At 39.0% G+C, this 24,117-nt stretch overlaps 3 protein-coding genes across 7 annotated transcripts; all 3 read right to left on the minus strand.

Annotated features, from left to right (window-relative positions):
• Positions 1-330: 330 nt before the first annotated feature.
• On the minus strand, positions 331-5,352 carry ddost (dolichyl-diphosphooligosaccharide--protein glycosyltransferase subunit (non-catalytic)). The gene is made up of 11 exons (XM_015001064.2): positions 5,089-5,352; positions 4,315-4,425; positions 4,144-4,230; positions 3,957-4,060; positions 3,769-3,863; positions 3,358-3,451; positions 1,751-1,899; positions 1,505-1,652; positions 1,306-1,426; positions 1,100-1,206; positions 331-918 (listed from the first exon to the last, which is right to left on the minus strand). The coding sequence occupies exons 1-11, from the start codon at positions 5,318-5,320 to the stop codon at positions 769-771; spliced, it is 1,398 nt and encodes a 465-aa protein (XP_014856550.1). The 5' UTR covers positions 5,321-5,352; the 3' UTR covers positions 331-768.
• A 235-nt stretch (positions 5,353-5,587) lies between these two features.
• On the minus strand, positions 5,588-15,935 carry zbtb17 (zinc finger and BTB domain containing 17). 5 transcript variants are annotated; one of them, XM_088006995.1, is made up of 16 exons: positions 15,784-15,869; positions 15,574-15,668; positions 14,568-14,774; positions 14,249-14,437; positions 12,300-12,620; positions 12,138-12,221; positions 11,444-11,706; positions 10,036-10,178; positions 9,660-9,960; positions 9,484-9,571; positions 9,189-9,305; positions 8,935-9,055; positions 7,938-8,068; positions 7,568-7,828; positions 7,384-7,473; positions 5,588-6,732 (listed from the first exon to the last, which is right to left on the minus strand). In XM_088006995.1, the coding sequence occupies exons 3-16, from the start codon at positions 14,770-14,772 to the stop codon at positions 6,323-6,325; spliced, it is 2,724 nt and encodes a 907-aa protein (XP_087863121.1). In that variant the 5' UTR covers positions 14,773-14,774; positions 15,574-15,668; positions 15,784-15,869; the 3' UTR covers positions 5,588-6,322. The 5 variants fall into 5 exon arrangements, with proteins under 5 accessions (XP_087863121.1, XP_014856545.2, XP_014856540.2 ...); XM_015001059.2 differs by having other exon boundaries at positions 14,568-14,818; XM_015001054.2 differs by lacking the exon at positions 15,574-15,668 and having other exon boundaries at positions 14,568-14,818; positions 15,784-15,935.
• A 709-nt stretch (positions 15,936-16,644) lies between these two features.
• hspb7 (heat shock protein family B (small) member 7) lies at positions 16,645-21,840 on the minus strand. Its single transcript, XM_015001065.2, has 3 exons — positions 21,388-21,840; positions 17,636-17,760; positions 16,645-17,560 (listed from the first exon to the last, which is right to left on the minus strand). Exons 1-3 carry the CDS (start codon positions 21,551-21,553, stop codon positions 17,381-17,383), a joined length of 471 nt encoding a protein of 156 aa, XP_014856551.1. The 5' UTR covers positions 21,554-21,840; the 3' UTR covers positions 16,645-17,380.
• Between the last annotated feature and the right edge of the window lie 2,277 nt (positions 21,841-24,117).

Here is a 24,117-nt window from a genome sequence, read left to right on the forward strand (position 1 = left end):
CTTGTCTACTACAGTAGATCCTTTCTGCCCACAACTATCAGCATCTACAAGGCTTTTAATGAAATTATTAAGTGACATATTTCCCTATGGCATAAAGTATATTTAATTGAAATGAATGAGATATCCAAACATTATAACATAACTATGCTTCCAACTTCCTGACTGATGCATTTCTTCTTTTATAATGAGATGGCAATTTGTAAAGACAACTGGTTTCACTGGATTTGGGTATCATATAACAGGTGACACAAAAATGTAAAAAGGAGCTCAATGGGTATAGATATTTTTTCAAAGGCACAGTATGTTCTGTAATAAAAACACAAACTCATGTCAAGTGGAATGTGGTTATTTTATTTCAGAGACCTGCAGCTTTTTCAAAAAAATTTTTTTTCAAAAACAAAAGAATTGTTGGCATTTTCAGTGCACTTTCTGAGAAAGTAGATTAAACTTAAGTGATTTGCAACTGCTTTTTCTTATATTTTAACCAAATGTGGAGCAACTTTTATACATAAGCGGACTGACTTCACAACAAACGGGGCTCTGGGAGATTTTAAGATGCATCTTTTAAAGAAAAAAAAAAAAGAAAAAAAGAAAGAAAAACTACTGCATTAAATTGCAGCCAGCACCCTTTAGACACACACCAGCCACATGCCTTTAACAAAATATGAACAGTCAAAATCTCAAAATGACACCTTTGAGCCATAAGGACATTCAGTTTCAATTCTTCCCCTCGCAATTTAAAATTTCACACTTTTTGTCGTCTTTGCTTTAGTCGGACTTCTCCTTCTCTCTCATGTGCAGGAAGACTACACTGAAGATGAAAAGTCCCGTCATCATGGAGAAGGCACTGGCGTAGTACGGAAAGGCTGAGGGAATGAAGCGCTCGTACTGAGTGTGCTGCAGGGGCCGGACCGAAACCTGCAGAGGACAAGTCATAGAGAATAATTAAATCCTAATAATCTTTTATGGATAAATGGCCAAAATAACCAACAGAAAATTACTTTAAATAAAATCTTTGTTACATATTCCCTTAAAGCGGAAGCAATCCCAAGTAATTTGATGAGTGTAAACCCAGGTAGGTTAAGTTTATTGAGCTTGCCTGAGTGGATGAGTAGAGATGTGTGTATCCCAGTCGGTTGTAGTCCACCTTGAACTGGAAGACTCCATATACGTCGGGCAACTTGAACTGAACGCTGTATTTACCTCCTGATGAAACACCATGAAACATACCGGTAAAAATCAACAGAAAATGTGCAGATTTATGGAACAAAAATACATTATATAATGGAATATGTTCTAGTTTACCATTTTTCTTGAGATAAGTTCTGACAAAGGGGTCGATCCTCACAAACTCGAGCTGAATATCGTCGCCGTCGAAGGGGACCCAGCGGCCCTCGGACAACATCTCGATGACGATGCTGTATTCCTGAAAGAAGGTTGTATTCTCATCCACAGCTCTTCACTTATGCCAACCTTAAACTGTACCGATTGCTGTTAAACTCACCACGAGGTCAGTAACTGTGTAGGCTGCAGGAGGAGCCGTCTCTCCCACGGGATGATGGGTAACGGCTCCCACTCTAAGCACTCCCGCCTCCTTAAACACCCAGCGGGACAGAGACATGGCCAGCTCCATGTTCCCCGTTTGCTCGTGCCTGGGAAACCCAGACAACAGGAAAGTTGGTTTTTGTTATGTTTTAGACCAAAAATGTAAGTAATGTCCCACAACAAAACAAAAATAACTGATGTGTACCTTTGAGAGCCCGGTCTCGCTTTCTGCACTGCAGAGTTGAAGAAGGCGTCGCTGAAGAAGTCCAGGGAGCCGCTGAAAACCACTCTGGCATTGTTTCTGGCCTGCAGCCCGGCGATCAGCAGGGTGTTCTTCCCCACAGCATGGGGATACTGCAGAGGTAAAAAGCTCCCTTCAACAACCCCATAGCTTCTAACAGAAAATATCAGGCCATCTACAACAAATGACACTCCTCAAATCATTAGCTTTAACTTAAAAGAGAGGCTGATGATGAGAATAAAACAGCAAATAAGGCTTATTTTATTAAGTAAAACTGAAATTAAATGTTTTGTTGACTGTTTGTGGGTTGAGAAGCATTGTGCTGATTGCACCCAGGAAAAGCTTGTCACTGCTAAGGCCAAACATCACATAGTAGACTGAAGAAGAAAATTCTGCCCCTGCAAAAGTGCAACCAGGCTTCATTCCAAGGTGGTGTATGAATGTCCCACACACTGCTGTGATCCTAGTTTGTTAAATTAATACATTTTAACTGCCAAATGATTCATTTAATCAAGTTTCCAGTCCCATAAATGACACCAAACCAGAATCAATAGCAGAATAAGCAGTTTGGCATCAGTAGCATTGCTACAAGACAGAAGGATTTTTTTGGTTTGTATCCAATGGGGTGCACTAATGTCTCCTTTTGTAGTCGACCAGAACAAAATAAAATCAAAATCTAGTTTTTACTAGTTCAACCTTGTCTAAACAAAGAGCCATGTATACTCTTTGATGCACCCCGTTTAGTGTCTGCCCTTCAACATATACAGGAGTAACAAGAATTAAGACCACAAAGTAGTCATTTTGAAACATCTATAATGCTAATGTAAAAAGTGTTTAGATGACATTTGTTTGATTAACTGATCTGTTTCTTCTTGGCTGACACCGATTTCAGGTCAAACCTGCCCATACTTTGTTTTTCCAAAAAATAAAACACAAAGGAGACGGTCCTGCAAGTTATCCAAAAGAGTCAGCAGACGAGTCCAACAGCAAATCAAGGAATATCAGGATCTGCCAATTTCTACACCAAAGCATTCATCATTAACCTTTATCTGAATGTTGCTATCCTCAAAAAATGTAAGTATATGCTTTTCGCTAAAAACTTGGAGTTCTTAGTTTTGAATAATTTAATTCATTTGTGGAAAACAAAATGCTAATTTTTGTTTTTGTGGCAATTTACCTCCTGATCACTGAACTGAGGACATCAAGGGAAAATATAATGATTCTGCTCTCTTGCAGACTGACTGGTGCCTCTTTATGCAAAGGTTTCTCTTATATTACATTCTGAAAATATTAAATAACAAATAGTCAAATATTAATTCTACTTATCCAAACAAATCTCAGAAAGCATTACAAGAGATCAGAGCCTGAATATTATGTTTGTGGGAAAATAATCTGCAAAACAATTTGAATCGGACCACAACGTTTAGATGTAGTTTAGATTCTAGGTGATGCAGCTTGGTAATCATATTGGATTTATATATCCAATGTTTTTGAGCAAAGTTCAGATTTAAGGAAATGTCTCAATTAAAAATAAAAAAAAAATCTGACCAGACAATGAGAGGTGGTGTTACCTGAGAAATGGGTCTGTCAGGGAAATAGGAGTAGGAGGTTGAAGAACCAGTGAGAATGTCGAGGACGAGTGGGTTGTCTGGGTCAGCAACCATGCTGGAATGATACATCACAAGGTTTCCAGTCAGACGTTCATTTAAAGCTTCACATTCCTAAGCAAGAGTCTTGTTTCTTTTAAAAAAAGTTATAGTTCCAAATGAATACAAAAACTAACAAATTAGTTACATGTTCAATTAAGTGACAAGTTAGTTACAAGTTCATTGGGGGAGAGGGAGGAGATAAAAAAAAATATGAAAATCCACCAAAGAAAGGAAAAACTATTCAACCGACAGTGCATTCACAATCAAACCCAATTAAAATCATTTCTTTAATTTATAAGCAGACACTACATTTAGATTTTTTTTTTTACTTACCCAACACCCTTAAATAGAACAGGCTTGCCGGTTGGTTTGCCAACAATCGTGGCAGCTTTAAGCAGGTTCTCTGGGTCGGCAACAATCAGGGTGTGCTGCAAACATGCATGGTAGCCAGAAAATAAGAGAGTCGAACCTCGAGATTGGAGCAACGTCAATATAAATATTGCGAAGACCAAACTGTTTACCTCTCCAGGATCAGAAACATCATAGTTGTGGTGGTCAATAACAGCCGTTTTTTCCTCATCAAACTCAATGCCACACTCACTACCCAGCTCCCTCAGAGGGTCCCCTGCATTACAGAAATTAGTGAATAATCTACATTTCAACAAGTATATATTAATTATAAAGTAAATATTTTATATGTCGACTAACCAATATCTGAACTTGCAGCGACCAGGACGTTGCCTCCACCATCAATGAAGGATGTTATTGTCTCCAAGTTTATATTTCCACCAAAGTCTGCAAAAAGCAACCAGAAAAATAAATGTTACATAGGGCTTTAAAAAAGTTAACATGAGGTATGAAAAGCCAAGTGAAATTTACCTTCGACTGACGGTGCGAAGATTATTAGATGGTCGTAGAGGAACTGCCCATATTTGATCAAGGACAGAGAGGGGTCATCAGCGGTCTTGAATGTGAGGTCAAATCCACGATCTGGAAAAATGAAACATGTTTGTTTTTCCTTTTTCTGTATTCCTTTGATAAATCAAGGTTAGTGGAGACCTCTGGATCTCCCTGAACCATTATTTTGCAGCTAAAAGCAATCAATGTATAAAAATTCCTCTAAGTAAATACTGTAACACAAGTATAACAAGTAGTACTTTTTTTCTTTCTGAATTATCCATTTGTTTTTGGAAATGTTTTAAACATCAACAAAAACAGAGCTGGATTAATTCTGTGCATTTGAATGAAGAACATTAAAAATATTTAGTTGATCAGCTGGTATTGATTATCTCTTTATGCAATTCATTTTTGGCAGGAAACTCTGCATAGTAAATTATATGGTTTGTGATATAAATTGAGATTTATCTGTGAGTAAATCTTTTTAGTTGCACTCAACATTAACCCTGAACGAGTATGTCTGAGTTTAGCTATATTACATATTTTACCGATATTTAATAGTGTTTTTGAGGAATTTGGTGACAACCAAAACTGGTTTGGCAAAGGTTAGCAGCCATGCTGTGCTGAATGACGGAAGCAGCTGTCCAAGCATTTTCTAATAGTCTAGGAAACGATTTAAAACCACACACAGGTGGGACTAATTCTGATTATGACGCTAAAACTACAAATGTAAAGATATGCCATCGTTTCACTGACCTGCCAGACTGCGGAAGAAGATTGAATGGGTGTCTTTGATGTTGAGGTTGTCCAGCAGCACCAGCGTTTTCCCGTCAGCCTTCGCGCAGTGCAGCATGGAGGCTAACGAAAGCAGCACGAGGACACTGCAGTCCAAAAGCGTCCAGCACCTTGTCGTCTTCATTCCGGTTCGCTTTTTAGATAATAAAGAACCGAACCGGTCCGCCTGCCCGACTGCTGTAAACGCCGCCATTTTGCTACACAAGTCGACGTCAGCGTTAACGGAGGTATACTCAACTTTGACCCCAACATCCGGCCAATCATAGGAAGGAACGCGTCGGGCCAGACAGCCATTCCACCAATGAAGTTAAGTTAGTGTTATTTTTTGGGAATATGGAAAGAAGGAATTTAAATTGCCATATTTATTAAACATTATCTGTTATTGTTGCATAATTTTATAGAAATAAGTTAAAATTGTACATGTTAATCTTGAACTAAGCAAAAAACTAACATTAAATAATTTTTCATATCAAACAGAAGTGATTCTTTAATGATCCACCAAGTCTGAGCAAGTTTACACATATTTACTACAAATTATTTTTACAAGTGGGAAAATAAACATATCAAATAAAGAGTAAAACACCTTTAAATCAGCTCAAAACTGTCAAAACCACAACTACAGGATTATAAATCTGATATATTAAGACTTCCTTGCAATTATGCAAGCACAGGATTGGTGAAACCTGCTGAAAAGAAACAAAAAACAAATAAAAAAATAAAACCTTCTATGCTAAAGGCTCTTAAGTCTTCAGTAGACTCATGTTTATTTACCAATCCTACATGAAGCACTGTACACTAAGCACAGTGAAACACAGTTCATGTTTGAAGAAAGATATTTTATCAAAAAATGGAAAAATATGAGTCTCTAATTATTAGATTCATAGTCTAGCATAGATTGTAAATCTATGTCACACAGTCCTACATTTCAGTCTTAAAATAAACAAACTATACAAACTTGTTTAATCATCTCTGCATTTCTTTACCAAAATGTTGATGTACAGAGTAAAGCAAATGCATCACTAAAGATTAATTTAGGTTAAAATCAATTTTATTTAAAATGATTGAATCCAGATTAGTTCTCATTAAACATGGTGTTATAACCTAATGTATAGTTAATCAAAAAACATAATATCCTAATTTCCTCTCATATAAATTAGATTTCTAACAAAAGCAACATTTTATACATCGCAGACCTCTAGTCTTTACTTTTCACATTCTCTTCCTTTTCTTCTTCACCATCCCTCTCATTTGTTTGGTGCTCAGAAGTAGTTTCTTCCACTTCGACCGCCTCCTCCACATGAATGACAGTCTCTGATACTTGCTCTCCATCCATCTCCTCTGATTTCCTCTCTTCTTCTTCCGTACGGAAGATCAGCTCTTCTTCCTGGATGACTTGTTCGGGCGCAGGTTGCCAGGTTGCAGCGGCAGCAGCATCATCCCCCTCTCCGGTGGCGGTTGCCGCGGTGTACTGGTAGAAGTCGGAATCTGACTGGAACATGACCAAGGCTTGGGCCGTGTGGATCCGAACATGCTGAGCCAAAGAGGTGGCATCCAAAAATTTATCTCCGCATGAGTCGCAAGCATACAAAATCTGGGTGTTGGGGTCTGAGCGGAAAGAAAATTTGCACTGTCATTTCAAATTGTGTCTCTAATTGTATGTCATTTTGTAAGATCCACTGTTCTCAAGTTTTGTTTTTCAAAATTCATTTTAATAAGACAAGACATGAGATCACAATTGTCAACCAGTTTTTGTCCTTCAGCTTCCTAAATGTAGTAATTTAAAATAGAATGATGGTAAAATACAGATTATGGTTCCTTGTTGAAATCTTTAGATATTCGGTTGATGTAGTGTAGGAATGGCAAAACGATTCAAGATTTTCAACATTTTTATGTACTGACAAATTTTTCAAATAATAAATTATTCTAAACAATTATTTTTCCCCTCAAAAGAGCTAATTTATTTACTTATTACCACAAAATGTTTTCATTTTACATCCTGCAAAAATAAGTATTGCATTTATTTTACATTTGCTAGAATATCTTCCAGTAAAACTGGTTGTAACCAGGCAAACTGTGGAGAAATTACAAGGGTATCCATTCTTTTGCAAGACACTGTAAGTCTAAGAACATTTTGACTTTTTCGCCACAAAACATGAACCAACTTTGTATGAAAAATCGTAGGATTATGGAATCACAGTTTACATTTTATCCTAAGTTTTTTAAATTTTAAGAGATAAAGAACAGTTCAGATTTTACCTTCTTCTTGCACCTTCTCTACTGCTTTGGTGATTTCAGCTTTCAAAGCCTCTGTTTCATCTGCAGACACTGAGGCAGCCACCGGGAGGACTGTTAACCAGCACAGGACAACAAGCGGTTATCTTCATTTCCTATAAAAGATGGCACCTAACGTCTGAGCCATTGTTCAGAGACAGATACTGACCTGTGAGCTGAGCCACAGCACTTCCTGCCAGGGCCTCGGTCGTGAGGGTGACAATGTCCTCTGTGGTAACAGTGACTATCTTGATCTCGTCCGAAGACCCAGCTTCGGCGCAGTCGTCGGCAACTTCTTCGATGGTTCCCCCCGTCAGCACCAGCCTCTTCATGCCGGCTTTGCCGTGGTGAACGGTCTTAACATGGGAGCGCAGGTTGTCCACCCGGTTAAAGCCGCGGCCGCATTTGTCACAAAGAAACGGTTTTTCACCTGGAACCAGACGGACGAAATTTTACAAGCCAGAACGTTTTCAGAGGAAGTAGCCTACAGATTTCCAGCGTTACTCTAAACTGAGTTTCGTAGCCAAGTTAGTTCTTGCCTGTGTGAATGATGATGTGTTTGGATAAATCCCCCACATTCACAAATGCCTTGTTGCACATCTGGCACTTGTGAGGTCGCACGTTGTCATGGTGTCGAATGTGATTTGCCAACTGGCTGGACTGCACAAACCTGTTGAGGTATTAAGTTGGAGCAGGTCAGTATTCCTGCCACAGGTTGGGCAGAGAGAACATGGCTGTAGACGTCTTGTTGGGGTCAATTTGACCCACTCTTTATTACAGAAGATAAATTATTATATCATTAAACATAACTGCGCCAATACGCTTTTTCACTTCGATATCGATATCGATATCTGTGGTCTAGTATCGGCCGATACAATCGGATACAGAAAAGCTGAATCGACTTAAAACATTTTTTTTTTTAAATAGAGACATAAAAGTACTGAACTGCAAATTGATTTGCTAACTCTGTACCAGTACAGCACACTCAAATACAAACTTGGCCAAAAATGTAAAATCGGCTCAACTTTAATTTGTTCAGTCAGTATAATTAGGAGTATAACAGCCAATGTAAAATAAATAAATAAATAAATAAACTGAAACTGACGAAAGCAATAGGGTGACTACCTTGGTCAAACATGTAAGATCTAAACTGCAACAAACCTACTTTCAAATGGTTCAGAAAGTGACATTAGAAATTCTAAATATAATGTAAAATAAACATTAAAGCATGGCGTTGCTCAGAGCACAAAACCCAAAGCTTGAATAGATGTACCCCTACTGTCACCATATCCGATCTAGAATTTTTTTCAATATCTGGACCAATACAGATATTAATATTGGATTGCTGCATCTCTAATTAAACATAGGGATCAGAAAAAACATGTTTACAATCTGTCCGTATACAGAATATTTCAAGATGTCTTCACTTTTCTGTTTTCTCCTTCACATCTTTCATCTCAGCTCTCCAACCTCAGTGAAATGCAAAATAAATCAGGCACAAATGACTTCCACACTGACGTAGGGCTTAAATCTGACCTTTTGCCACAGCGATCACAGACGTAGGGCTTCTCTCCGGTGTGCTGCCGGACATGAGCAATGAGGGAGCTGGCTTGAGTAAAAGCCTTGCCGCACACAAGACAGACGCAGGGCTTTTCTCCTGTAACACATACAACACTGTCTCATGGTGGTGGGAAATAATCAGCATTAATTTGGGATTTCTTTGGGGAATAAAGAAAATGAGAAAATGTTGCTGATAAAGCAACAAACAGTCCAGAATGTGACAGGATCACCTGTGTGAATGCGCTCGTGGCGCTGCAGAGCTCCGGGATCACTGAAAGCTCTCTGACAGTGCGAACACACGTACGGTTTCTCCCCGCTGTGAACACGCAGGTGTCTTTTCAGATTGCCTAAAAAGAACACACCAAGAGATCAGATGATTCAAAGAAACCAAATAATGGTGCCAACTTTGTTTAAAAATGACATTTTAGAAAACTCAATTCAATTATGTAAAGTGCTGATCTTATGAATACTTCTTTTTTTTTTTTTTACTTATTTTAAAAATCATTCAACAATGTCTTTCTTTACCTGAAGTGGTGAACTGTTTGCCGCACTCCTTGCACTTCAGGGGCCCGTCTGCAATATGAATCTTTAAGTGAGCTTTCAGATTTCCCACCTGGTTAAAAAAAACCAAAATAAAATAAAATATGCGTTATAAAAAGCTGCAGATGCAATTGTTTCCCTCTGTAACGCAATACAGTCACCTGGTTGAAGCGTTTGTCACAGTGCGGACACTTGTTGCCTTTCTCCGTGTCATGCGTCTCCAGGTGTCGCATCTTGGCAGTGGGGTCGGAGAAAGCTTTGTCACAGAAGTCGCAGTGGTACGGCTTCTCCCCACTGTGCACCAGCTGGTGGCGCTTCAGATTCCCCGAAGTGGTGAAAAGCTTGCCACAGACGTCACAGCTGTAGCGCGCTTCACCCGTGTGCCGTTTCCGGTGCAGGTTGAGCAGGCTGACCTGCCGGTAGCTCTTCCCACAAGTGGAGCAGCAGTACGGCTTCAGGGGGCTAAAAGGGTGACATGAGATATTAAGCTGACTGAGTAGAACTATGTGGAACAATGTATGAAAACATGAGCCTCACCTGTGTGTTTTCTCGTGGGCTTTGCAAGCGGCAGGGTCAGAGAAAGCCTTGTTGCAGTCCCGACAGCTGAACGGCTTTTCTCCGGTGTGGATGCGCATGTGTCTCTTGAAATTACCTGTGTGGGTAAATTTCTTCCCGCAGTCCTAAAAGAATAAAAGAAAAGAGCTAACATAAAATAAAAAAAGACATTGAAACTGAATGATACAGTGTGCAAAACTCAATGGAGTTTAAACTAACAATAAGCTTTTTTTTTTTACCCAACATAAAAAAAAAAAAAAATTGGATATTCAGGGTGACTCAGTTTCATAGACAACTAAACTTGCAACATTTGCCACATTTTTAGCTGGTATAGGACACAAAAACCTCTGAAGATGACATTGAGTGCAACTTCCTTTTTCACAAAATGTAAACAGAAATAGAGCAGAGTTCAGCAGTTGTACGATTTCTCTTTTGTCTTTGGTAAAAGACCACGAGCCGTTTCAGTCCGTTCTTGCTCCACACCTCCCCAAATGAACTGAACTTTCCAGCATGTGAATGCACTCTGACGTCTGCACATAGTTGATAGATCAACATGAAGTAATGCTTGTTTGTAGTCGTAAAACTAGACACTGTTTTCAATGTTTTTAAACAAATAAAATTCTAAAAATAGCTCTCAGTATAAATTCTAGCAGGGTGGGATTACAAAACAATACCCCCAAAACTCTAGCTCTTCTCAATCCGCCATCTGGAACATAACCAACCATCCGCATCAAATGTAAAGCCAGTGAAGGAGAACATTAATCAGAAAAGCAGAAAAGACACGCACAGTGGCTCTGGAGGAGTTGGAGAGATCCAAAACTAAAGTGTGAGAATTTATTAACGTAATCATTATTTTTAATGCCCAGCAAGACAAAAGAAAAAACGAGAGATCCAGTTTGGTGTCAGGTGTTCAAGACATACATTTAAGAAGGTGCTCTGGTGTAGAATTGCTCAGATTAATGCATATTCGTGTGTTAAAATGGCTCAGTCAAAGTCCAAACTTGAATGCAGCTGGGGATCTGCGTCAATACCTGAAAACTGATGCTCACAGATGTTCCTTATCCAATCTGATTGAGCAAACCATAACAGACAAAAAGTCATTAAAGACATGCAGAGCTGGTAGACATATCCTGTGAACTGGAAGGCAGTCAGCATTGGCTTGAGTAAGTTGAAAATAAGTGCATGTAAGTTTTTTTTTTTTTTTTTTTTAGTCATCAAAAAATGTAGGAAACCACAATGTAATTTTCTTCCACATCACAATTACTCACAACTTTGTTTTATACTTCTATCTAAATTCCCAATAAAATACAAAACTTCAAGTTGGACGAATGGTGTTAAGAAAGGCAGACACAGTCAGAACGCCACTTCCTACAAACGCATCACGTCTCACCCCACACTTGTGTGTCACAGAGCTGTACGGCTTCGATTCGGTTCGGCTGCTCATAGATGATGCCTGAGTCGGTCTTCCGTCTTCCTCGTCGTCTCCTTCCCCTTGTAGTTCGATGTCGTCTTCTGCCTCTTCGACCTCCTCTCCCTCACTGGCCTCCCCGGCCTCCCCATCATGTAGTTCCTGTCTGTCAGCCGCCTCTTCGTCCTCCCTCGCCCTTTTTTCCTTTTTTTCCTTTGATGGACTTTCGTCTTCCGAGTCATTTTCTGGAAAGATCGTAACCAAAAGCATGTAAGGCGTTTTGTCTTATAATCAAAAGGCAAAAGGTAAAACAGTTCTATGCTATACATTGTTGTCCTGAGTTTAGACATGGTTTCTGGAGGTTTCACCAACTCAAACTAAAGACTTTTTAAGACCATTATAATGACATTTAAGACTAATGTCATAAAAATATGCATATATAAATGTGCAGCGAGAAAATAAAAAACTACATAATACATACAAGACTAAATAGTCCTGCTATTACAAGACCTGTAATTAATGTATTCAAGGCCAACTTATATTTTTTAAACAAATTTAAGTCACTTTAAGGTCTTAGATTCATCAAGACCTTAAAGTGACTTTTTAACGGCGCTTGATTTGAGATGTAAAGCGCCTGGTAAATATCAAAGGAAGCTGGCACAAGCACACAGCTCACCAGGTGAACTCCTACGTCGAGCAGGTTTTCTGATCCTTCTTCCACGCGAGTTCAAGTAGCTGCCTGAAGGTCTCGACTGCGGTTCTGCAGATAAATGACCCGGTTTTAAGATTAGCTACGTGCAAATTTGTGGACCTTAAAATCTCATAAAAATGTTTTTACTGGGTGCGTAGTCAGCATCCGACGGGTTGTCCTGAAATCCTGTCGCGTTCGCCATAGAGCCCTCCTCCTCCTCCTTCACCGACACCGTCTTCTGTGCAGAAACGTGAGAGCTCTTGGGGGGTCTTCCCCGGCCCAGGTGCTTTCTGATGGGATTCGGCTGAGAAGCGGTTTGTTGCAGATCAGCAGAAGTGTCTCCGTTCACATCCTCACTCTGTGGGCTCTGGAGATCTTCTGTCGGTGTGACAGAAGGAAACTCCTCTGCTTGTGCTGCAACTTCTGACGGCTGATTTTCTTTCTGTTCGCTTCCATCTGCCTTTTCGCCTGGTTTGTTAAGAAATATATCAGACCAGATGTCTTAGGGTATAAGGATATGATGGAAAATCAAAGATTGAAATTTAAGCCACAGACTGTAAAATGACCTGATGTAAAGACAAAAATGTACAGGTATTTGTACCTTTACACTTACAGATTAAACAGACGTAGTGAATACAAAATGCAGTTTTCAAATATTGCTTCTACTGTTAAAAGAAAAAAGCCATGCACCAAATCCTGCCCCCTTGTGTAAAAATAATTACCCCTTGTTGTGCCGCGCTGAGCAGCAACAATGGCGATAACTGGCATCAGTGTGAACCAACTGTTCTTTACAGCATGTTTTTAATTCAACAGAATTTGAGGGATTACAGGAATGAATGTCTGACTCTTCCAGACTTTGAGTAGGCCAAAGCTCAGATGTTTTTGAGACTTGGCTTTAAGGCCACTTAAAGCCAAGTGGTCTTGAGCTCAAAACTGAACATTCACCTATTATTTCTATTGTATTCCCTGTATCGATTTCTTTTTTTTCCTTCATCCATGTTTGTTTACTCTGTTAGCTCAGTTATTTATTTATTTATTTATTTATTTTTCTGACTGATCCGTCTTGTCATGTTTTACTCTTAGTCTGCTCTTGGTTTTATTCTTTGTGATAGTTACAGTTAGATTCATTTCCTGGTTCCTCTGTATGTCCTCCCTTGCTGCCTTGTGTCAGTCTATCATTTACTCCTCTTCTCCAGCTGCTAGTCATTTATGTCATTAAACCTCACTGACTCCCTTCCTAGCTCTAGTCAGTTTCCCTCTTGGTTCCTCTTTGCCTCTCCTTTGTCCAACTCACTGGTCTCTCCTCACACCTGCAACCCATTAGCTAATCAGCCCAGGCCTTTCTTTCCACAAGTCACCCTTACAGTATTTAAATCCTTCTCCTGCTCACACTCCTTGCTGGTTCCTCCTGTTAAATCCTGTTTATCCTGCTTAGTTCTGTTACCTCCCTGTTGTTCCTGTTAATGTAGTTCTGCTCCAATGTAGAGCAGAACTACATTACTTACTAAGTTTTTGTAAGTACAGAAACTTACAACAAAAGTTGTAAGTTTCAACTTACAACTGACAAATGTTGTAAATTAAGTTGAAACTTACAACTTTTGTTGAAAGCTTTTTTCATTAAAGCTTTCAACATGATCCATGTTCCAACTCTCTTCTGCATTTTGGTTCATCAACAAACTCGCTCTTCATGACCACAGGATTTTCTGGTACAGAGCAAAATTCAGGGTTCCATCAATTAAACCAAGTCATCTAATGTACAATATATCAAATGGAACTGTTACTGCAATTGGTATACATCATATTGTTGTTTATCATGATAAATTTCCTATAACAAACTGTCCGGATTGTTAGTTTTACTACTTTCTCCACTGTCTGATCAACAAAAGCGTCAAATATCAACACAATTGAAAATATGACTAAATGCAGATATTTTGTGCTGTTTAGTGATACAAACTTCTTTATATAACCGCCTTAAAGAAGTGCACCAGCCCAATACTCAGCGTTAGCTTTAAAGCTCATATTGTGCAGCCTTAATCTGATTATTCTCAGCTTCTCAACACACACACACACACACAAACATTCAAATACTTAAAGACCTGTTTGATCATCAGGAAGATCCAGAGTTATGATGGATGGAGGTTGATTTGACATCGACTGATACGCAGAACAAGCATTTATGATTTCCTGCATCTGCAGGAAGTGGGCAACAGACAGAACGTCCTCAATATTGTTGGGATTTAAGCACAGTTTGGAGGTGTACATAAAGTCCAGGACTTGACCCAAACCTGCAGTAGGAAAAAAAAAAAAACACACACAAAGAGAAATACAAGATTTGGTTAGGAACCGATGACAAACAAGCAGCCGTAGTTGCTTCTAAAATAGTCAGAAAGTTTCCACATCACAACCGGATCCTACCAGCGGCATTGCTGATGTCCAAATGCACCACGTCCTTCTGGTCCAGGAAAAGGGTTCGGAAGTAGACGCTGCATGCTGCCAGCACGGCTTTGTGGGCCTTGAAGTCCACGCCGTCCACCACGAAGGTGCAGTCACAAAGCAGCCCCTGCTTACGCTGCCGGTTGAGCTGCTCCAGAACCTCCCCGCTGTGCCACGGGAACTCCATTGCTGTCAGGGTCAAAGGGCGAAGGCAGAGCTCAGCAGCTGTGTGTCTGAAGTAACAAAAGAAAGGCTTAAGCTTCTTCATTTTAACTGAAATCGTTTCAGTTAAAATGTGAATTGATCACCCTTTACGAGTCTATATTTATGTAAGAAAAAAACTGAATGGTATAAATTTGAATAAAAATACACAATAAATACAATTATATAGTAAATATTTCTAAAGCAAAAAATACAAGTAAAAAAGACAAGTTTAACAAATGACTGAAAATAGGGAAATAAAACATTTACATCTAAGTGTATATACTAAAAAGAAAATAAAATGTAACCTAAAGAATGCAGGAAAACAAGTCAAAATTAATTGACTAAATACATTTTACATTGGGAATCATTTAAACAGCCAACAGAGGAGCAAAAATGATTGTTGATCAATCATTGCTCTGAACGCTTTGTAGTAACTCTATTCATAATTCATAACACACAATTACTGAATGAATACAGGTTTTCTTCAGTTTTTTTTTTTTTTTAATGATAGTGAAAGTTTTAACAAACAATAACTGTAATGTTGGCTGTAATAACAATTACAGCCAACAAAAGCATAGAGCGTAATGTGAGAAATACAAGCCAAAACACCAGTGGCAATACACTAAAGTTCAACTTTTGTCCTGGTGGTTAAGCACACGCTTACAGACATAAACATGAATACAGTACATTAAAGTAAACAGTTTAGGTTTGACAGTGCAACGCATCGATTACAATTCCTCCATCCTAGCAGCTTTGCTATCAGGGATTAATTTAGCGTGCCTACATGCATGTGTGGAGAAGGAACAAGATGTCGGAGCGGAGAGTCAGGCCTGTCCTCCCGTCTTGTTGTTTTCACGGCTAGCTCCGTCTCTAAGCCCTCTTTCAGCGCCATTATTACATGAGAAAAAAAATCCATAATTACCTATTTGTTACGACTGCTTCACTTCGGCTTCACAGTAGTAATTTACGTGGTAGTGTTTGGTTTCTAACTCACGAGAAAAAAAAGAACCCAATCGAGTTTTTCGGTGATCGATCCTTTCTTGCGTAATACATCCGCCGCCATCTTCTTCTCTCTGATCGATTGATAGGGACCAACCGGATGTGCCAGACGAGCAGGCGCAGTAGGAGCATTTGTTAGGCAAACAATAACCACAAGATGGCGCAAAAATTATTCGTAAATTATTAATAAAATCAGTCATGTATATACAACCCAAGTCTAATCCCTACCTCCTGAGCCACTGTTGCTCTGAATTAATTCTGTGTAATTTTATAACGATTTTTCCAAACCATTTCGTGCTAAATCATGCTACTGCAATAAAAAAAAATACCTATTTTAATATTTGTTTTTGTTGGCGGAGGGTGCTATGCCACAGATACATTTTTAACACTTTCACTTTGAATAGTTTATTTGAATTTCATCACAACATGACTAGAGGGTTCATGATGAAAGCAGTTACTAAATCATTATTCAGTTTCAGATCGATTTTGCCAATAGCGGGCCTTGTGGTTGTCACTTTCCTCTTGTGAACTAGGAAAGACTCCAACCAGTTGTATGTTTAACTGTACCAGGCAGTCTGTAATAAATTGGATGGAGGAGAGGATCATGTGGTGTTCATAATAAGCTTTAGCTCTGGGGCTATTGTTTTCTGACTCCACCCAGATGAAAATCAACATATTTACTGAGCTGAAATGAAAAATTTGTAAATGTGTCCTAAAATAAAGCGTGAAGAAACATAATAATGACTCTTAATTTTTAAAATAAATACATCATAAAATGAAATTTGGTAAGTTTATTTTCATTTCTTTGCTGATATATTCTGTAAAAAAAAAAAGAAGAAAAAAAGCAAAACAGAAATTTGTATTTATTTGTAGTCATGTTTATTGCAAGTTTTGTCACACAAAAAAATACAATAAATTAGTATAGATGACATCAGAATTAGTATTGTTTGAAATGAGAGACTGATTTGAGGCATGTGTGGTGGGATCAAGGCTGTGCTCTGCTGTGTGAAGATGGGGTGATGATTGTTAACACATCACCATTTAGATTACTCTTGTTTATATTTAAGGATCAACTGACCATCTGGATATGAAATTTGAAGGTGCTATGAATGCCCCAGTGATCAGAGAAGTAGTTGTTAAAGCAATCAAAAACGAGGTCATGACATCATCCGGTATGCTGAGGTGTGTAACTGTGCTGTGTTTTTACACGGTGTGTGAAAGTTGCGGCTCTCTTTTTTAGCAATGTTTGGACAGATTAGCTTATGACAAAGTTGTGTGACAATATTCGTTTTCCATGGACTTATGTCTTCTGATGTCACTGAAACAAACGGCCAATGTGTGGCAGGGATATAAAGTATTAAAAGAACTGTTGAATTATGTTTGTGAGTCAGTGAAATTATGCAATAATTAATGTCCTGGCACCTGCAAGTTTATGTACGTGCTCCTTTTGTTTCAACCTGTATGTATGAACAGGTAATTTGACTTTTTTGTGGCTATATATGACAAATCATATCCTCATCCACTGAAGGTACATTTGTTAGCTCTAAAAACACAAAAAGTGGTGAGTTTGTGCTGAGGAAGTCGGTCTGTCTCTAGATTTTGATCTCGGTGCGGAAGGTCTGTGCGAGCTCGTGTTTAGCCGGCTGTCTGCGCGCCCGGACCGTCAGAGTCCCCTCAGGGCCCAGGGACGACGTCACCGAGGTCGGGTCCACATCTTCGGGGAGCTGGCACTTGTGGGTGAAGGTGTTCATGACTGAACCATCTTGGGCCAACTGCAGACAGATATCGGATGTTATGGAGGACCAAAGCTTCTGTTTCTCACACTAAAAATCCAACACACTGTTCACCTTTTCCGCACGGACTTCTATCTGATTGTTGGATGTTGTTACGATCACATCCTCTGGAGAGAAGTCTCGGACGTCAACTGTAAACTGATACGAATCGTCAATAGTTTTGATATTTCCAGCCCCACCTGAAAACACCAGACAAAAAGCAGAAATTATGTTTGGTTAAAAGAAAGTACAGTTAAATATGTTAGCAGGTATTGGTGCCATTGGGGGAAAAAAATGCCATGTGAAGGAATAACTGTTTTTAATAAAGTCGCCATCTGCATTATTTGTAGGCACCACTAATAATTCTTATAGCAAAAATTTTAGTCTCATAGAAAAATCATGTTCTGTTACCATGCACTATTGATATGACATGACATAGCATAGCTTCTGGTCTATATGCTTGATCAGGAACATTTAGTTTTATTGAAACCATAAACTGTGCAAGATGATGATGGAGGTAAAATAAAACCCTCCTTTGACAACTCAGCCAAGTCTTCCTATAAAACTCATCATCTACATTGCAGCTTGTTGAGCTTTTCTCCTCCCAACAGATGAATTTGACATTAAACAATTAGCATCAGGGAAGAAGCCTCCTTTCCACTTTTAAGTATATTTTTGGAGCTGTGAAGCTGTGGGCCGTGGGAATACCAGGCGATTTCAAATGTGGGCTTGGTTTTCTCTTATCACTCTCCTCAAACCTTAATTCAACGGAAAATCTGTGTGGTGAGCAGAGCAGAAGACAGCAACCATCGCAAAGGATCGACAGCAATTATTATGCCACCCGGGACTCTTGAAAACAATAACTTAGTAATAGCAAACTAAAACAGCAATGGTGTTACAGATATTCACATTCACTGTTTAGAACAATTTGCTGTGGTGTCCAAAGTTGGTCCTGGAGGGCCGGCATCCTGCATGTTTTAGTTCTGTCCCTGGTTTAACGCACCTGGATCATTAGAAGGCCTAAGAAAAACATTGACATGCTGAACTAAAACACGCAGGATGCCGTCCCTCGAGAACTACGTTTTCTGTGAATATTTCAAACAGCTGTGACGTTGGAACAAAAAGTATCTTTTATGTCCTTGTTTGTGCACACAGATCAAAAATAGCCATTAACTGCACCCTGGATGAGCCCCTTTATCAAAATCCATGATCTAGCAAAATCCAGACAATCAACTCATTTCTATGACAGGATATAATGCAGTCCACTGCTGCACAAAGCATATAAAGCATATATCTGACTACATATGCCTAGGAGCAATAAAAAACTGTTCAGAGTGCAGTGCAGAGATTTCTTTTAATTAGGAACTTGAGCACCTCCCCATGTAGCCTCCAACTGCCCCTATAACCAGTATTAAAAGCCACCACTTAACATGATCTTAAAAGTAAAGGTAAAGGTAATTTTATTTGTATAGCCCATTTTCAGCTACAAGGCAATACAAAATACTTGCTGATTAAAGCAACAAGCTGAATGATAAGAGTTGTTGGAAAGTTCAGCCGAACATAAATGAGGCATAAATCAGCCGCCAACTAGGTGGATTCAACTCCCTGTTCCCTCCGTCTTTACCTTACAGACACCATGGCAGTGTTCAACAATGGCTCATCTTCCCAATATTGATCTGTCAAAGTGGTATAGACGTTTTCCTGCACATGCACTGCTTTTGTCTGTCTAAAAGAAGCTTGTAGAGAAAACAATAAGAGCAAAAATAAATCTGTAGAGGTGAAAGGATTGTCAGAACCAGGTTTCAGGATTTGTCACAATACATGCTCTGTGTTGTTTATCTTTATGAACGCATCTACTAAACACTAAAAGCTGGTTTGTTTTAGTAGAAAATAATTTTTCCTGCCTGGCATATCCAGTTTGTTTAGTGAACCCAGAAACCAACAGGATTCTGGGTTCACTAAAGTACTGTATCACATGACTGTCAGTGTCAGTGTGTGTACTCTGACTGCACATGTTAGTTTCAGTATGTGACATCATTTTGACTCTGTGTATGTATGCGTGGTGTGTGCGTGTGCGTGTGTGTGTGTGTGTGTGTGTGTGTGTGTGTGTGTGTGTGTGTGTGTGTGTGTGTGTGTAGACTCTAATCACCCAGCAACCATTTGCTCATTCCTTATGCAGGCGTCATCCCAGATACTCAGCATGTGAAGTCACACAGTCAGGAGTCTGTCCAGAACTGCTGCTTTCAGACGCGCTCGCCTTGCAAGTAGAGCTACCTCAAATGTTTCTCCACTGCATTGGGTTTCATGTGACGGTCCAACGTAAAGTAGAGCATAAATGCGAAGTGGAAGAAAAATTATTTATGGTTTTCTAATAAAAAAAAAAACATTGTGTGATTTTGTATTCATCCATTCTGATGCAATACCTTGTAGAACCACCTTATGCTGCAATTACTGTAGCAAGAACTTAGGGAATGTCTCTACCATGTGCAATAATTAATGCCTATTCTGTCTTTAAAAAAAAGTAGTTCAAACTAAGTCAGACTTGCCAGACATTCACAACCGGATTTTGGGTCTACTTTTTTAGACCTAAGATCCACCGCATTAATGTACTTTAATCTAAACAACCTTAATATAGCTGTGTCTGCATGTTTTGAGTCTTCATCATCCTGGGAGGTAAACCTCCACCCCAGTGTCAAGTCTTATGCAGCCTCACAGTGACTTTTGCTCAGCATTGTCCTGCATTTGGCTCCATTCAGCCTCCGAATGGAGTGATCAAGTTGAAAAGCTTTCCTGTCTCTGCTGAAGACAAACATCCTCACAACATGATGCTGCCACCGTCGCATAGAGTAGAATAGAAGAATAGACATTTCTTTATTGTCCCAAAGTGGGGAAATTTCTGTGCAACAGCAGCAAAAATAACAACACATCAAATAGACTCACACAAAGATAGAATATTTAAAAAAACAGAATAAAAATATCGTACATTAAGGGCAAAATATCACCTTGGAGATGGTATGCCTTCAGGTCAGGCAGAAGTTTTGCATGTAGGAAAAGTAGATATTATTTTACTCTCATCACTTCCCCAACTTCATTTCTGACCCAAGTGCTGTGTTCCTTTGTCTTCATGTTGTTGCTTGTTCACTTATGTTATCATGACTTTTCAATCTGAAAAGTCACACTGGGTCTTTTTTCAAAGGGAATCAGAAAACATTTGTCCTTCCACTTTACATTTATGCTGTACTTAATCCTAAAGACCCTTCGCTCTTTCAAGTTCAAGATGTTTGAATCTTTAGGCCCTTTATATCATCATGCGGTGTGTACCCATCTTATGAGATGGAGTAGGTGTAGGGTTTCAAACAATCCTACTGTGACCTTGGATCTATAGAGGACACCATCCCGTGGTGTGAGTTTATTTAAAGTTCCCATGTCGGATTTTGACACTTGTACTCTGTATATGCAGCAACACCCAACTAGTTCACTCCACCTGGAGGTATTGCTGAGTCCAAGAACAAACAGCACACTTTAAAAGTGAAACGCTTCATGACCTTACTCTGTACTTCAGCCAGAAAAGTGCAGGAAAAACTGCACTTCTGCATTTGTTTTGTTTGCATCAGCTGCATCTTTTCTGCTGTCTCCCATACGAAAGATTTTGTTCACTCACATCAATCACATCAAACTCCCTCTTTACTCAGACCCCCTTACTTACATGTTTTATCACCCGTTTGGAAGAAAAATAAATCACTTTTTCACAGATCCAGTTGCACTTTTCTAAACTTTTCTTGCTGACAAAATTAGCTCCAAGGGTGTAAAGTTTCCTCCCAACTTACTGGAAAATCCCAAGGCGTCACTCCCAGGCCTCATGAAGGATCCAAAATCCTCGGCGAAAAGCCCCCGGCTCTTCTCCATGTAAGGGTTGCAAGAGGACGAGGTCGAGGACGAGGTCTGGTGGAAACTGCGCTCCGATCGATAGGCAGAGGAGTTGGTCACACTCATGGATGGTCGCAAGTGCTGGATAAGGCAGAGGAGGAGAGCAGAAGGAGGCGGAGAGAAGTGGATCGCTCCTGGAGCAGCTCTGGATATTTAAAATAAATCACACAACTCTTTTTGTTCTCCTGAATGATTTCCTTTTATGTCTGTTTTTTTTTCTTCTTTAGGACTTGTTCTGCTCTCCGACAGCAGAGTACTCCTGGACATTATATAGTCACACATGCTGGGGAGGTGGCACATATGTGTCACAGCTCATTTGGAAAAGGCTAATATTGTTCTATTTTTATCGTGAGACGCACAGAGGGATGAAGAGGAGAGTCTGTGGTTGGAAAAGTTTTGCGTGATGAAGGGCCTGAGGTTGAGAGAGAGAGAGAGACAGAGAGAGAGAGAGAGAGTTAGGGAATGAGCAGAGGGGGGCAGAGGGGCACAACAGTTGTCATTCCAGGCACATCATCCCTAAAATAGCTTCTCTGTCCACTCTCTGACTCTCACTGCACCCCATCACTTCTTCTGTCTGGATCTTCAGCTTTCTTAACATTCAGCCCCACATCTTTGACCTGAAACCGGATCCGAGACTGCTCTGCCATCAAATGACTTGCAGTCCGGTGTTTTTTACAGGGTGGTGTGATCTCATTAGAGAGGGTTTATTTCGTCTCTCTGATCACTTGTTAATCATCTGTTTATTCGTTTTTGTCTCGAGTGTAACGAACACACAACGTTGAAGATGCTATCCAGCAGTGAATCTTTTTTCACTTAAAAAACTGTATATTTCGTGAAATGCAATATTTTTAAAAGTGGCGTTTTTAGATGTTTATATCAATTTAATTTGTTCTGTCAAGCTTTGTTCAGATCCACAAGAGGGACAAAAACAACGACTAGGGTTGGGCGATATGGACTTAAAGTTTTATCACAATATTTTGACGTACTATTGTGCTAACGATAAAAGTGATGATAAAATCTATTTGTTACTTATTTTTTTAGGTAAATGTATGACTGAGACTGCATGATACATCAAACACAAATACTGCACTCCAAAACATCCATTTTCAATATGTTTTTTCAGGACACCAGCCACGTCAATAAGCGTGATTTAAATCACTAAAATTTCTTGCATATCATATTTTCAAATTCATTTATATGAAATAATACTCTCATCGAAGAAACAGTGGAAAAAAAATACTAAAGCTAGCAATCACAACAATATAGACAGCATGTTTTTTTTTGTTTTTTTTTAAAAACATCATTAGTGGGAATTTATTGTAAAAAACATAAATCAAAACTCTCACTACGATAAGACTTTTTTTTGCAATAAATGATACGATGAATACCTATCCCTAACAAAAACCCTAAAACACAAGTAGACTAATACAAATGAAAACATAAAAAGCAATAAAAGATGTCCAATAAACTTCCAAGTTTCTTTTAAAGACTGAATCGATTGGAGCACTGAGGGCTAAGAGGCTCTGGTATTTGGGGCTGCACTGTTTATACAATAGTCGTCAAGTATGATGGTAACAGTCTAGCATTGATTTATACGCCATAGGTTAATGTTATTACTATTATTTTAAAGCACTATGGTAGACAGCATCCAGCAGGTTCAGAAAGAATCGTTCATGTAAATAAAATCCCCGTAATCAAACGTGGGGAAGAAGAAGTTTTCTGGCAATGAAAGATAAAGCAGATCTGTTCCCAACAATAGGAGACTTTGTTTACGTTTCTGTAAAATATGGTTTATTTGAGAAATGAAAAAGAGATTTTTAGAATTTAATGCACTGATCTTATTCAAACTCTACACAATATCTGATGGTAGTCAAAACAGATGGTGAGCTTTCTGGCTTTTAAAAAGCATACTGAAAAAAAGTAAACTGTTTATTTTGCTTTGTGCATATTTGGGTTGATAAAATTATAAGAGGCAAAAATATGGAGGGCATCCATATTATGACAAACACCATAGAGTTAAACACTATACTTGTAACAGATTCCAACAGATCTTCTGAGGCAAATCAAGTTTCATTCCAGATGAATGGAACTTGATGTTATCATAACTATAAACGCAAAAACTTCACAGCGCTCTGCATGCAGTATGTTTTGAAATTGCATCTTCCTGTCTCTGCTAGGAAGAAGTCATTGAATAATGATGAGCTTAAAACCTTCAACCGGCATCTTTACGAGGCCTTTAGCTTTTGTTCTGTGTGTGAATTCACACCTTTCACACTAAAAACATGTCAATTTCTAGGACATAGAAACTGCCTCACCAAACAGCATAATGGGTGGTCATTGAAACTGCAGTCAAACTTGAATATATTTTACTTAAATAAAACTTTCAGACATCTAAAAGTTGTACCTATTGTACTTGTAAAGTAAAACCATAAAAAAATATATTTTAATTGGTCCAAGGGCCAGCACATATCATCATAAGACATTTATTTAGTGTTCCCTCAGTATAGGATCAGCTCTACAGGGGCGCTGGCCCCCGATACGACCCCTGGCTCGAACCTCCCATGCTTCCTGATGTCATGGCTGATTTTACCTAATGTTTCCATGATGCCACACAAGAAAACAGAGTTTCA

The sequence above is a fragment of the Poecilia mexicana genome, unplaced genomic scaffold, assembly GCF_051168715.1.
Source record: "Poecilia mexicana isolate PSO_F unplaced genomic scaffold, ASM5116871v1 scaffold_7, whole genome shotgun sequence".
In the NCBI taxonomy this organism is placed as follows: domain Eukaryota; kingdom Metazoa; phylum Chordata; class Actinopteri; order Cyprinodontiformes; family Poeciliidae; genus Poecilia; species Poecilia mexicana.

Bases quoted from the DNA above. Each gene is read 5' to 3' on its own strand.
- ddost (XM_015001064.2), bottom strand. From the start codon at position 5,320: ATGGCGGCGTTTACAGCAGTCGGGCAGGCGGACCGGTTCGGTTCTTTA. The intron at 1,427-1,504 runs GTGAGTTTAACA...ACCTTCTTTCAG, and splicing joins ACACAGTTACTGACCTCGTG to GAATACAGCATCGTCATCGA. The intron at 919-1,099 runs GCAAGCTCAATA...TGTCCTCTGCAG, and splicing joins ATCTCTACTCATCCACTCAG to GTTTCGGTCCGGCCCCTGCA.
- zbtb17 (XM_015001054.2), bottom strand. From the start codon at position 15,920: ATGCTCCTACTGCGCCTGCTCGTCTGGCACATCCGGTTGGTCCCTATC. The intron at 12,621-14,248 runs GTCTTTAAGTAT...TTAACAAACCAG, and splicing joins TCTTCCTGATGATCAAACAG to GCGAAAAGGCAGATGGAAGC. The intron at 10,179-11,443 runs GTGAGACGTGAT...TTATTCTTTTAG, and splicing joins CTGTGACACACAAGTGTGGG to GACTGCGGGAAGAAATTTAC.
- hspb7 (XM_015001065.2), bottom strand. From the start codon at position 21,553: ATGAGTGTGACCAACTCCTCTGCCTATCGATCGGAGCGCAGTTTCCAC. The intron at 17,761-21,387 runs GTAAGTTGGGAG...TGGTGTTTTCAG, and splicing joins TGACGCCTTGGGATTTTCCA to GTGGGGCTGGAAATATCAAA. The intron at 17,561-17,635 runs GTGAACAGTGTG...ATCTGTCTGCAG, and splicing joins TAGAAGTCCGTGCGGAAAAG to TTGGCCCAAGATGGTTCAGT.